At 42.5% G+C, this 15,182-nt stretch overlaps 2 protein-coding genes across 7 annotated transcripts in view; both read left to right on the top strand.

The window, feature by feature from the left end:
- Positions 1-15,182, top strand: part of LOC112219368 (guanine nucleotide exchange factor VAV2) — a 1,336,992-nt gene that overhangs the window by 706,137 nt on the left and 615,673 nt on the right. The window lies entirely within an intron of this gene.
- Positions 9,871-14,640, top strand: LOC112226302 (zinc finger protein Gfi-1b-like). 2 transcript variants are annotated; one of them, XM_024390700.2, is made up of 6 exons: positions 9,871-9,948; positions 11,603-11,955; positions 12,163-12,335; positions 12,688-12,831; positions 12,944-13,109; positions 13,595-14,640. In XM_024390700.2, exons 2-6 carry the CDS (start codon positions 11,652-11,654, stop codon positions 13,789-13,791), a joined length of 984 nt encoding a protein of 327 aa, XP_024246468.1. In that variant the 5' UTR covers positions 9,871-9,948; positions 11,603-11,651; the 3' UTR covers positions 13,792-14,640. The 2 variants fall into 2 exon arrangements, with proteins under 2 accessions (XP_024246468.1, XP_024246467.1); XM_024390699.1 differs by having other exon boundaries at positions 12,944-14,640.

Raw genomic sequence — 15,182 nt, 5'->3', positions numbered from 1 at the left:
CACCTGTGTGGAACCACCTGCTTTCAATATCCTCCTGAGACGTAAATGTTTTGAGTGGTGGCAAAAATTACCAAGAACTTTTCAAAATATATATTGTTATTTATCTTTTATTGTAAATGCTAAATTGTCTTCTGTAGTTGTCATTAGGACGTAAATAGGAACATTACAGTCAATGGGTAGGTAAAATGTCACGCCCTGACCTTAGAGATCCTTTTATTTCTCTATTTGGTTAGGTCAGGGTGTGACTATGGTGGGCAGTCTAGTTTTTAGTTTCTAGGTTGACCTGGTATGGTTCTCAATCAGAGGCAGCTGTCTATCATTGACTCTGATTGGGGATCATATTTAGGCAGCCTTTTTCCACCTGTTGTGTGTGGGATCTTGTTTTTGTATTGTAGCCTTTTTGCACTACAAAGCTGCATGTTCGTTTTGTTACTCTTTATTGTTTTGTTGCTGGTTCACATTAATAAACATGAACGCCTTCCACGCGGCACCATGGTCCAATCCTTCCAACAACGATCGTTACATAAAAAACATAGTTGCGCCATCCAGGTGTCCGCTACAGAGGACATTTCTTGATAAGCTCTTATTTAATGTGCAAAAGTATTACAGTCCTGACAACTCACTTAACTATTCCTGAGATATTCACTTACTAGAAACAATTTTAATATCAAACTCACAAAAAATCTGAATTCCATAAAATAAGCTAATTTTGACTAAAGAACCAGTAAGATAAAGTTGTCAAGGTCACACCCCAACACGTGATATAATTTATAAGCCCAGAATGTCCTCTCAAAGTGACAACAGGACTTAATAGGGTGGCTTGTATGGCCTCAGAGATAAGGACCAAGAACTGATGTCCACTAGAGGACAACATGAATTGCTGGGTCTCAGAAGGCTATAGTTTGTATCCCTCATTTACTCAAGTGTTTCCTTTATTTTGGCAGTTACCTGCATATCCTCACATATTGGGCACAGTAGTTGAATGCACTATTGCTATTCTGGATATTTCTGTTGATATTGTATCTCTATACAAACCTGCAAAGTCAGTTGAATACAAAATACTCTATTTGGTGTGTTGGCTATTTGTTTTTGTTTGCTTATTCATGTGTGTGAGGCAGAGTGACTGGTGTTTTGGGTGTGGTGTGTGTGACAGAGGCTTCACACATCCACCCTGTGTGTTTGGATGTGTGTGTGTGTGTGTGTGTGTGTGTGTGTGTGTGTGTGTGTGTGTGTGTGTGTGTGTGTGTGTGTGTGTGTGTGTGTGTGTGTGTGTGTGTGTGTGTGTGAGTGAGAGAGAGTGCTTGAGCGTACTTGACTATGAGTGTCAATAAATTGACTTTTCCCTCCATCAGAGTTTGTTTTATCTTAGAAGGAAATATATTACAATTCATACATATCAGATTCAACATCAATGCGGGGTAGAGAGCAGAGACCTGAGTCACCGGGCAAAAACAGTCCCGTCATACACAGAGATCCACTCCATCAGAGTTTAGAATACAGGGATACAGTGCTTTTTTTTCATTTAACAATTTTGTTGTGTTACAAAGTGGGCTTAACACATATTTAATTGTCATTTGTTAACGATCTACACAGTCTAATTTTAAATTGGAAGAAAAATTCTAACTTTTTCAAAGCAAATTATGGAAAACAAAAAACAAAATATATTAGATAAGTATTCAACCCCCTGAGTCAATACATGTTAGAATCACCTTTGCCGCAGTTACAGCTGTGAGTATTTCTGGGTAAGTCTATATCACGATCGTCATACCGATGAGACCATGGCGCAGCGTGAGATGAATACATTCTTCTTTAATAAACGAAGAACACTTAAACAAAACGACCATGACGCTATAACCGCGAGTGCTGACATGCAACTACACATAGACAATAACCCACAAAACTAAAATGGCAACCTAAATAGGATCCCCAATCAGAGACAACGATAAACAGCTGTCTCTGATTGAGAACCAATTCAGGCCACCATAGACCTACATATACCTAGACATACTAAAACCCCATAGATATACAAAAACCCTAGACGAGTTAAAAACGCTAGACAAGACAAAAACACAACCAACCACCCTCGTCACACCCTGACCTAACCAAAATAATCAAGAAAACAAAGATAACTAAGGTCAGGGAGTGACAGTGTAAGAGTTTTGTACACCTGGATTGTACAATATTTGCCTATTATTCTATTTAAAATACTTCAAGCTCTGTCAAGTTCCGTGTTGATCATTGCTAGACAGCCATTTTCAAGTCTTGCCATAGATTTTCAAGTTGATTTAAATCAAAACTGTAACTAAGTCACTCAGGAACATTCAATGTTGTCTTGGTAAGCAACTCCGGTGTATATTTGGCCTTGTGTTTTAGGTTATTGTCCTGCTGAAAGGTGAATTTGTCTCCCTGTGTCTGTTGTAATTTTGACGGAACCAAGTTTTCCTCTAGGATTTTGCCTGTACTTAGCTCTATTCCGTTTCTTTTTATCTAAAAAATAGTCCTTACCGATGACAAGCATTCTCATAACATGATGCAGCCACCACCATGCTTGAAACTATGGAGAGTGGTACTCAGTAATGTGTTGTGTTGTTGTTGTCATTTTTTGCAGTATTACTTTAGTGCCTTGTTGCAAACAGGGTGCATGTCTTGGAATATTTGGAATATATTCACTCTGTCATTTAGGTTAGTATTGGTTAGTATTGTGTAGTATATTCACTCTGTCATTTAGGTTAGTATTGTGGAGTAACTACAAGGTTATTGATCCATTCTCAATTTTCTCCTATCACAGCCATTAAGCTCTTTAACTGTTTTAAAGTCACCATTGGCCTCATCGTGAAATCCCTGAGCGGTTTCCTTCCTCTCCGGCAACTGAGTTGGGAAGGAAGCCTGTATCTTTATAGTGACTGGCTATATTGATACACCATCCAAAGTGTAATTAATATCTTCACCATGCTCAAAGGGATATTCAGTGTCTGCTTTTTTTAATCAGCCATCCGTTTTGTCACTAAAGCACCTTATACCACCCACCACTGCGACTTGTATGCTCTAGTCAGCTGGCCCTCGCTACATATTCGTCGCCAGACCCACTGGCTCCAGGTCATCTACAAGTCCATGCTAGGTAAAGCTCCGCCTTATCTCAGTTCACTGGTCACGATGGCAACACCCATCCGTAGCACGCGCTCCAGCAGGTGTATCTCACTGATCATCCCTAAAGCCAACACCTCATTTGGCCGCCTTTCGTTCCAGTTCTCTGCTGCCTGTGACTGGAACGAATTGCAAAAATCGCTGAAGTTGGAGACTTTTATCTCCCTCACCAACTTCAAACAACTGCTATCTGAGCAGCTAACCGATTGCTGCAGCTGTAATAGTCTATCGGTAAATAGCCCACCCATTTTTACCTACCTCATCCCCATACTGTTTTTATTTATTTACTTTTCTGCTCTTTTGCACACCAATATCTCTACCTGTACATGACCATCTGATCATTTATCACTCCAGTGTTAATCTGCAAAATTGTAATTATTCGCCTACCTCCTCATGCCTTTTGCACACAATGTATATAGACTCCCCTTTTTTTCTACTGTGTTATTGACTTGTTAATTGTTTACTCCATGTGTAACTCTGTGTTGTCTGTTCACACTGCTATGCTTTATCTTGGCCAGGTCGCAGTTGCAAATGAGAACTTGTTCTCAACTAGCCTACCTGGTTAAATAAAGGTGAAATAAAAATATATATTTAAAAAATCCATCTACCAATAGGTGCCCTTCTTTGCAAGCCATTGGAAAACCTCCCTGGTCTTTGTGGTTGAATCTGTCCTTGAAATTCATTGCTCGACTGAGGGACCTTACAGATAAATTGTATGTGTGGGGTACAGAGATGGGGTAGTCATAAAAAAACATGTTAAACACTATTATTGAGGGCCTCCCGGGTGGCGCAGTGGTTAAGGGCGCTGTACTGCAGCGCCAGCTGTGCCACCAGAGACTCTGGGTTACACATCCTTCGTAACCGGCCGCGACCGGGAGGTCCTTGGGGCGACGCACAATTGGCCTAGTGTCGTCCGGGGAAGGGAGGGGTTGGCCGGTAGGGATATCCTTGTCTCATCGCGCACCAGCGACTCCTGTGGCAGGCCGGGCACAGTGCGCGCTAACCAAGGTTGCCAGGTGCACGGTGTTTCCCCCGACACATTGGTGCGGCTAGCTTCCGGGTTGGATGCGCGCTTGGTTGGATTGTGGATCGGAGGACGCATGACTTTCAACCTTCGTCTCTCCTGTGCCCGTACGGGAGTTGTAGCGATGAGACAAGATAGTAGCTACTAAAACAATTGGATACCACGAAATTGGGGAGAAAAACGGGGTAAAATTCAACAAAAAAAACACTATTATTGCACACAGACTGAGTCTATGCAATGTATTATTCCTGAACGTATGAAGGCTTGCCATAACAAAGGGGTTGAATACTTATTGACTCAAGACTCAGCTTTTAATTTTTAATTAATGTGTAAAAAATATCTAAAAACATAATTCCGCTTTGACATTATGGGGTCTTGTGTGTAAATCAGTGACACAAAATACCAATGTAATCCATTTTATATGCTGGCTGTCACACAACAAAAGATTGAAAAAGTCAAGGGGTGTGAACACTTTCTGAAGGCACTGTACATCATTTTACTACCATCAAGGCCCAAAATATAAGTGCCTTTTTATCATCTCATAACACTTTTGCTGGATCAAGATTAGCGAGATTCGTGACAGTGACATAAGTGCTTTTTAACACTATGACTGATGTCTTAGCTGTGAATGAGGGGGAACTGTTAAGATGAGACCACACAGAGCAGTCACCTCCTCTTCACTCATCTACAGTATGACAGATGATAAATGCTAAATAAATTAGGATACATGACATTTCCATGTGGTGGTGGTGTTAGGTTATTATACTATAATGTAGTGTACAGGGAGGTATGACTGCCTTGGGTACCATAAAGTTTCAGAGTTCTCACACCCCCTGACCTCCCACTATCCTTTCATAGTAAGCGAGAGAGTAGCATCACGTGATGGGCTTCTAGGCAATATACACAAGACTAGAAACAGAGTGAAATGCCGCGAAGAAAGTTTTAGAGAGAGAGAATATAACAGGAAGGCAGAGCTACAGAGCAGCCACGACACATAGATGTGTCAAGAGATGTCTGGTAGTGGGCGTGGCCAGGAGACCTCTTCAACAAATGTAATCTATTATTATACCAGGGGTCGTTTTTTTGTTCTTCTCCAAATCTAGAGTAGTCACAAGCTCCTGTCCTCTCACTCACCTTCTCACCCTTTTCCATGCAATGTGAGAGAGAGAGAAAGAGGGGAAATGAATGTGTGAGATGGGTGGGTGGGGGAGCGAGTCCTGTTGGTGACAGAGAAAAAGAAGATGTGGGCCATGAGAAAGTACACCCAGCCCCCTGACTGAAACCACAGCCACCAACCAACCACGTATACAGAGATACACACAGCCAGCTGTAACCATGGCCTACTGCTGACGGCAACCCTCTGACCATCTCCATCTCTCTCCCGCCATCTCCATCTCTCTCCGTATGTTCATTTGTTGGATATGTTTTATTGGTTAATGTGTGGTAATGTGTGATTAGTGAGGCAAATTTGGACTCCTTGTTGCTATCAGCGATGGGCGCTTTTTTCATTAGATCATTTCCTCCTGTGGTTGCCCCGTGCTGGGAAAATGTGCAAGTGAGAAAACACCTATTGTTTCTCCTCTATTCTGTATCAGACGATTTTGTATACAGAATTTGGATGTCTTTACTGTTTTACTGTTTGTATGTCTTCAAGGGTGTGTCCTGAATGGTGTAGCCTGTGTGACTATATGCTGTGTGGGACTGTTCACGTTTGTGAGTGTGTGCACTGTATGCATGCACATGTGTATGTGACTTTGCCTGTTTGCATTGGACTTTGCCTGCTTGCAGATGCACAATAACATGTGGTATGTGTGTGTATGTATTCATGTGTTTGTATCTCTGGGAGAGCTTAAGGCCATCTCTGGTTGATGTGTTAAAACCACAACAGTCAGTGACATTGGGCTGGGCCCAGCACTCTCTTCTCTGGCCCCACTCGTTTATTAGATACAGACAAATTGTTTTGCGTCATATCTTTTTGCTTGTTAGGTTTTAATATAATCTTAATTAAGTATCTATTTTCAATCAATAATTCATACAATTCATGAGTTGACAATATTTTTAAATACACATTGCAAATTAGAAGGCACACCTTTAAAAAATACTTCAATTTGTTGGTCAATAAATACTGATAATAAAAAAGTCCTGTAATATTTGATAAAGTTTTGCTTGTATGCCGTCTATTTAATGGTACTCATTTAGAGCAGGTTTTTTAAAATTAGAGGTGGGTAGCCACCAGGGAGGGAGGTGGGAGGAGGCCAGAGTACTGGCATGGTTTGGTGGGTCGTCATCATGAGCTTCCATTTGAGTGGACCTGACTGCTGCAGGACCTGTGTCATCAGGGAGGGGAGTCTTGGGATGGCTCTTCCTTGGCGTACTCAAAGCTGTCATCGTTCTCTTCGTCACTCTTGTTCTCTGGTGTGCTGTCAGACTGACTGCAAGACTGGCTGTTGCACTCTGGTTCATGTTTTCTCTCCTCTTCACCCCTCTCTGTTAACTTGTCCCCTTCTTCCTCACCTCTCTCTACTCCCTTGTCCCCTTCTTCCTCACCTCTCTCTGCTCCCTTGTCCCCTTCTTCCTCACCTCTCTCCGCTCCCTTGTCCCCTTCTTCCTCACCTCTCTCCGCTCCCTTGTCCCCTTCTTCCTCACCTCTCTCCGCTCCCTTGTCCCCTTCTTCCTCACCTCTCTCTGCTCCCTTGTCCTCCTCCTTGTCACCGCTCTGCTGCTCAGCTTGTTAGGGGAGGGAGGGATCTGGGGGTCATCAGGCTTGTCTGCTGGCTGAGTTAGTTGTTGAGCTTCAGGTTCTGCTCCCCTTCCACCATTCTTTGCTCTGTTGCTGTAGGCTTGTGGACAGTTGAAGTAGGTGTGCCCATCACCATTGCAAAGTGTTCACTTGCTTTCATTCGTGCACTCTCTGGACTTGTGGCTGAACTCACTGGTAACCAAGGTATTTATTGAAACACAGGGGGAAGAGGGAGTGGAGGCCAGGGGAAGTTCGGGCAGGTTGCAGGAAACTAGGTGCGGAGGCTGAGGCTGGAGCGAGAGGGGTTAAGACAGGGTAAGCAGGTCCGGATGGGAATCCAAGGGAGCAGTAGAGTGGGACATCCAGGACAGAGTAGCAGAATTGACGTGGGACTGAAGACAGGGACCAGAGTCAGAGCGGGTAGAACTGTAGCAGAGAGGAAAACCGTGTCAGGCAAGGAAAAACAGGCACAACAGGATCTAAACAGGAACAAACGGTTAGAAACGTAGACTGACTGAGCAGAGATTACAATCTGGCAGCATAGAAGTGGCAGGGCTGAGTATTTGTAGAGGTCTTGATTATGGAACAGGTTGCAGCTGGTCGGGATCTGCTCTGACTCCAGCACACCTGTCTCCGCCCACACAATCACACACATAGAGAGAGAGAGAGAGAGAGAGAGAGAGAGAGAGAGAGAGAGAGAGAGAGAGAAAGAGCATTGGGGGAGTGGCGGCAGGTCAAGGAGACACAGGATGAGCAGTAGAGGGCGTGGCTGGAGCAGATATAACTCACTGGGAGTCGAGCAGTAAGTTTTCAGCCAGGTACTCCCTACTCGGCAACTGTCCTTCCAACAAGATTGGGAGCCATGATGGAAAATTTGCTCAGTTGTGATTAACAAGGGGGACCACAGCACCTAGACCACATCCTAACATCGTGTATTCACAAGTTGAGTCCAACCCCAGGTCACTCTCTGACCAGAGAGAGTCTTGTGTTTGCATCCTCACCTGTCGCTCCATTCGTGCTTGTGATGCTGGTTTCATAACCAAAGCCTTATACAGACTGCTTCATTGGAGCTCAGAGCCAGGAGCATACTTGAACGCAAGGGAACATATCACAGTGGAAAGCAGAACAGGTGAGACAAAAACAAAGAAAGGAAAAGTACACTAAATGCCAACCAGCCATAACCCCCTCCCCCTCCCTAAACCCCTCCACCCCAGACCCCAAGATTCAGGTTCCTAGAAAGACAGGAGCAGCAGCAGGGGAGCAGAGGGACGGATGTAGGAAGAGAAGCCCCTGAACCCCCCATCAGAGACGAGACACAAACCTACCGAGCCTACCACCCCGTCTCAACAACCTGCCCCCCCCTCGCCTGCACTTGCTGAAACCCTGGGGAGAAGGCTGCCAGCCCCCCGCCACAGTAACCACAGCGCTCTGCCAAGCTCCACTCCAGAACATCAAGGCAGTGGTACACTCAACTCCACTGTCTGCTGCTCACAGGATACAATACAATGAGTGTACAAAACATTAAGAACACCTGCTCTTTCAATGACATAGACTGACCAGGTGAATCCAGATGAAAGCTATGATCCCTTATTGATGTCACTTGTTAAATCCACTTCAATCAGCGTAGATGAAGAGGAGGAGACAGGTTAAAGAAGTACCTTTAAGTCTAGAGACAGGTGAGACATGGATTGTGTATGTGTGAAATTCAGAGAGTGAATGGGCAAGACTAAATATTTAAGTGCCTTTGAATGGGGTATGGTAGTAGGTGCCAGGCACACAGGTTTCCATCATGAAGTGCAATGCTGCTGGGTTTTTGAAGCAGTTTCCCGTGTGTATCAAGAATGGTCCACATGAGAGTCAACATGGGCCAGCATCCCTGTGAAACGCTTTCGACACCTTGTAGAGTCCATGCCCAGATTAATTGAGGCTGTTCTGAGGGCCTCTGACTTGTTTCAATCTAAGATGTCGTGTGCTGAGTCATACAGTGATCTCCAATGTAGTTTTCACTGTAATTCAATGGACATCAACTATAATACAGTTATCTTTGCAATCTTACTTCTTTACTTCACTTGTTTAGTAAAATCCTGTCATCTTCTAGCAGCTCTTTTCATCCTTGTTCTAGTGTGGGAGAGTGTTTCTATTTCTGTAGTGGAGATCACTTAAATTACCTCAGTCACAGGAAGAGAGTTGTGTGGGTTGTGTATTATACACATTCCACACTGCATAGACACCAGTGATGTGTGTGTCAATAACTTCCCGTAGCAAGATTATATGGTTAAAGTAAGGTCCCTGTTTTTACGTGAGACTTTGATATTTAAACACAATCAAGTGACCTTAATGTACACATTTCCCACCCTCAGTATGACTGTTGCTACCAGTATCTCCAAGTTACCTGTGACTCAGTAGCATAGAACATTGACTCTCAGACCAAGATGGACAGGTTTGGATGTGTGCTTGGTCCTTTCTAGTGTACGGTAGCAGGATCAGTCCTCTCTAGAGGTAAGACAACAGGCAGGATGCGAACAATAAGCTGAACACCGAGCACAGGTTTCCATTACAGAAGTTGGTTAACAACTGGGAATATCAGATTTGTTTTATTCAATCAAAAACTAAAACAAGGAAAACAGTTTATCTAGCTGATAGACTATTTCTGATTAGAAAATCTCTGGTGTAGATTAGAATAAATCTTGAAAAATAACCAATGTTATGCATCATTGTCACATACTGTAATTATGTGTGTAAGAGTCAAATTAATGTTACAGTATGAGTTTAACAGATTAACATTTTTAATTTCTAGTCTTTAGGTAAATGCTTTGAATTGTACGCTGAGGTATAGACTTTGAATGCACTGTAAAGTTTGGCTGGTGGGTTTTTTGTTGAGATTTCCCACAATCTATTGTTCAGCAACTGCTTCAAAATCAAACCAAATCAATTGTTTTCTGTCATGTCATCAGTTAATGGGTGCGAGGGTAAAGAAAAGGGGATGTTACCGACACCAAAGAGATAGCAACCACTCCAGATTCAACTGTGCATACAAGTGGTAAGTTACAGAATTCAGCCTCTCTCCAGATTTCAACTTTATAATATGAGATTGGTGTTTAATGTTTTGCATAATATTTATTGAATTTGAGGGTTAATTCAGTACAGATATGAATCATTTTAATACATTTAACTGACGAGCAATAAAACATATTAGATATTTTTAGGATTGAGCTTGACTGAAAACTGACCAAAATAGGTTATTGTTTTTACAAAAGTCTGTGTCGTTTATTAATATGTGATTAATGGTAAAACAATATATTCTGATAATGTGTAGAATTGTGAATATCATTAGGAGAATTGCAAAGGAAATATGTTGCATTTGTAATTTGATTGCATTGTATGGTAGGATTGTATGCTATTTTATGAATGATTTGGTTTACATATGTCATATTTAGAAACTTTTAAAAACTTAAAGAGACGTATATCTATTTAGTAAAAGCTCAAAATGTATTTTTCACAACAGATCGTGAGATTTCAGTTTGAATTGCTTGACGGAGTCGGGTAGTCCTCAGAGAAAGACCTGCTTTTGAAATGTGTTTTTTTAAACAGTGTGCAGGTGCCCATGATGCATTTCTTACCCAAACCACAGGCTTTGGCATTTTAACTGATTATTTATCAACAGGTGTGTGTGTTTCACATTGACATACGAAGATAAGGAATACTAACGCAGAGCAACATGAGTGACATTACAGCTTACTATAAGTGTGATGTGTGTAAATGTGTGCCAATCTGTAATTGTACATTATCACATAGCAATTTTTAGTGATAATACATTTTTCAAAAATTTGATGAATGACTACGTTACATTACGTGGAAAATTCATTTATGAAAGTTAATGTTATCAAAAATGTATTATCTCTAATGTCGCAATCTCTTACAGCAGAAACACATATTTATATATCAAACTATTTTATGTCCCTTACTTAATTGTAGAAAAATATCATTACGAACCCAACACATTTCACATTCTCCAGAAATTCAGAAAGGGAGGTGAATGATTCTGTGGATAAATATACTGAGTGTACAAAACATTAGGAACATGTTCTTTTTTCATGACATACAGTAGAGTGACCAGGTAAATCCAGGTGAAAGCTATAATCACTTAACAATGTCACTTTAATCAGTGTAGATGAAGGGGAGGAGACAGGTTAAAGAACCCATGAGATAATTGAGACATGGATAGTTTATATGTGCCATTCAGAGGGTGAATGGACAAGACAAAACATTTAAATGCCTTTGAACAGTGTATGGTAGAAGGACCGGTGCACCGGTTGTGTAAAGTACTGCAAGGCTACTGGGTTTTTCACACTCAACAGTTTCCCGTGTGTATCAATAATGGTCCAATACCTAAAGGACACAACTGTGGGAAGCATTGGAGTTAACGTGGGCCAGCAAAACTGTGGAACGCTTCCCCACCTTATAGAGTCCATGCCCCGACGAATTGAGTGCAACAACTCAATATTAGGAAGGCGCTCTTATTGTTTGGTATACTCAATGTATGTATAGGGCATTGGTATTTGTAGAAAAATGAAATGAAAAATCTATAAATAATATTAGTTCATTGTTGTTCTTTAATACAGAGGAACACTTTGTCAAAGAATCTGTCATTAAGTGAATTTCGAATGACTCCTCGTCTCTTGTCTGTTCTGTAGGTATTTATCTCTCTCACTCTCGCCACCTTCCCCTTGCCTCAGCTCTGTCATGCCTCGCTCATTCCTGGTCAAGAGTAAGAGACCAGGGTCTCATCCCCCTTGCTTCTCTAAAGGCACCAGACACACAAACCCTGACCAGCCACAACCTCATACAAATCATCACGACAGGCAGAACAGGGCGTGGCGGGAAGTAAGGTGCCCACATCGGAGCCCCTTCCAGGAGGACCAGGGCAACCTGTGCTCAGGGTCAGAGGTCAAGGACACCCTGGAATACCCCTGCCCTAGCTGGGATGCCATGGCAACCAGACCACACAGCACCTCGCCAGCTGACCTCTGGACCAGCTGGTCTGGAGGTACCCAACTGATCCTGACTTTATGGCTCTACACTCTATTTATTGTCAATAATAAATAAGTAGATGTAGATATTTGTTATATTTGTATTCCATCGCGTTAAACACTTCACATTGCTTCAATTTGATTGTCATAACTATCTTTATCAAATCCAAAATATATTTTTTTAATTTCAAACTCAATCTACTAGTATGCCACTTACTCCACAGAAACCGGAGGGTACGATGGTGTGGAGCCTTCCGAGTCTGCCCTACCCTGGTCCCTACATTGGCCCCGGGGCCCTGACAGAGAGAGGGAGCTGGAGAAACTGGTCCATGTCTTACTGAGCCACAGGCCACATATGGACCTCAACTCCACCAGCCCATGCCCCCTATGTGAAAAGGTAAGAAGAACCAGCAAGGGTCAGGAATTACAATATAATCAGAACAGCACATCTACCCTTATAGGGTGTATCAACCAAAAGTGTGTGGTTCCAAACCATGCAAACCCCTTCAGGCATGACTAAAATAGAATAAATTAGATACTGTTTGGTGTTTGTGACCTGAGACAACAGTGACAGTAGAGTGGTGGAAATTGTACTCGACAGGGCTCTGTGACATGTCAGAAAATGACATAACAGCAGATTTGTTTGGTGTGAGAATTGAGGCTGTGATGGGTAATTGTGTTGAATATGGTTGACATCTCTGGGAGTATGAGCTACATCTCCTGTTACTCTTAGCTTTCTCTTTTCTCAGGTCTTGTCCTCAGGAGCTGTACTGAAGACTCATTTACTCAGGTCACGTACATGCGTGCATGCAGTCCCATTGGCCACATCAGCCAAAGCCCCAGAGCACCCCTACGAGTTCAAACAAGCCCTGGACACGTACGGAAGACCAAAGGTATATCTGGCAGAAGTACATTGGTGGAGGTCTCTCCACTTCCCAACACAAACTATATAAAAATACCCATGGCAAAATCCTGACCACATCTCTGTGAATGTGTGTGTTCCAGGAGCGTAGCTATAGCTGTAAGGAGTGTGGGAAGGTATTCAAGCGCTCCTCCACCCTGTCCACCCACCTGCTCATCCACTCTGACACCAGGCCCTACCCCTGCCAGTACTGTGGCAAGAGGTTCCACCAGAAGTCAGACATGAAGAAACACACCTTCATACACACAGGTATATGTATATACTTTATCTTATATCATCTATTGCAGCTTGCCTATGCCGCTCAGCCATCGCTCATCCATATATTTATATGTACATATTCTTATTCCATCCCTTTAGATTTGTGTGCATTAGGTAGTTGTTGGGGAATTGTTAGATTACTTGTTAGATATTACTGCACTGTTGGAACTAGAAGCACAAGCATTTCGCTACACTCGCATTAATATCTGATTACCATGTGTATGTGACCAATACAAATGTATTTGATTTGATGTGCGGGGAGGTACACTGTAAGGACACATACACAAATGAGCATAGTGTGTGTTGAACATAGGTCAGCTGGTGTGTGTACAACACAGTACAACTGACATACACATTGTGCAAAGGTCGCTTACATCTGAAGTTAGGAATCTGCCCTACACACTGGCTGCTGTCACAGAGTATCTCTCTTCTTGAATTCCATGTCATGTCCTGCTGTCTGTCCCTGTCTGTCTCAGGTGAGAAGCCCCATGTATGCCAGGTGTGTGGCAAGGCCTTCAGCCAGAGCTCCAACCTCATCACCCACAGCCGTAAACACAGCAGCTTCTGGCCCTTCAGCTGCACGTACTGCCAAAGCAAATTCCAGCGCAGACTGGACCTACAGCGCCACCAGGAGACACAATGTTTTCATTGCAGCATGTACACACAGAGCTGAGGCCATGGGTATAATGGAGATTTGTATTACACAAGTACTGTATGTAGCACAAGAATGAGTGCTTTGTATAGAGATTGTTGACTGGTATTTGCAGTTCCGTATTTATAATGGTACTTTGATCAGTGACTGAGGCTAAGCACATTGTGTTCAAGTTATTTGGGCATTTGTTTTTGTGGATTTGCTTTCGCTCACAGCTTTTCAGGTTGACCGTTTGGATAGTGCTTGAGGGGACCTGATCACTTTAACATCTCTAGCAATGTCATATATATTGTGCGAGCTGGATTCCGTCCATAGCGCAGAAGCTCAGCGTTGTAGCCGGTTGAAATGTAAAGGTCATTTTCGATTGAGCCAACATATGCAACATTTACCACGAATGCTGTCTCCGCCAACGCGGAAACATTGCCTTTAAATGTCAGTCACGCTTTAACGCTACGGATTGAATCCAGCCCTTTAGGCTCTGGTCTCTACTGTGCTGTATGTCTAAAAGGACAGGTGGTTTGAAGAGTGACAAAACAAGCCCTATTTCCCACTTTAATTGGCCATTTTCCTCAGAGCCGTTGCAATTGTAGCTCCCATTGTTGGTGTATGAATGAAGCTGCCATTTTCACTTCACTGTGGCAGCCCACCCAAGGGCATAATAATATACAATCAGGCCATGTGGAACATGTGAGAAATAATGTCTTTGACTGCAGTACGAGCAGAGAGAGACGATGATTATGTTGAAATGATGCTCCACAACTATAGCGACACAACGTGACTGTATATTTTCAGTGTCACAGCCTGGTCAGCATGAGTATATATTAAAAGGGATTTAGATAGAAAAAAAATGAAATACTCTGTTTAAGTTTAGAATTTCTGGGGCGTCATTCATTGTTCTCACCCACACTTTATTTTTAGGATAAAACACAAAAACTCGGTCTCAGATATTTAATTTAAATAGCAACAGCACAGATAATCTCAAACAAAGGGTCACAATTACAACATAGATATATACAATAAGGATCTGGATAATGGCAATTCCCCTCACACATATTCTACTCAAGACATATATTTGACTTCATGTGTTCCTCTTTAAACTCTGTAGTGCTTGTTTCTGTTGTAACATTAGACTAGGCTAGGTTCAGATTCATGCTCATCCTATAGCCAGTAGTCACACCATTCCATTCTAGTTATGACATTGTAGATACAGTATAATGGATCAAATGCACTGACTAGTATTTCATCCAACACTTTGAGGAGTTGCTGAGGCCATGTATCTGTAGACATTCATGTAGTTTCAGTCTTGCAGACCTTTACACATCTCATTGCTTCAAGCATGTGTACACCAAGTACACAAAACATTATGGACACCTTCCTAATATTGAGTTGCACACACACCACCCCACCCCCCC

The sequence above is a fragment of the Oncorhynchus tshawytscha genome, linkage group LG20, assembly GCF_018296145.1.
Source record: "Oncorhynchus tshawytscha isolate Ot180627B linkage group LG20, Otsh_v2.0, whole genome shotgun sequence".
NCBI classification, from domain to species: Eukaryota; Metazoa; Chordata; class Actinopteri; order Salmoniformes; family Salmonidae; genus Oncorhynchus; species Oncorhynchus tshawytscha.
Note: the sequence above shows the minus strand (reverse complement) of the source record. Positions and strands in the feature narration are given on the sequence as shown.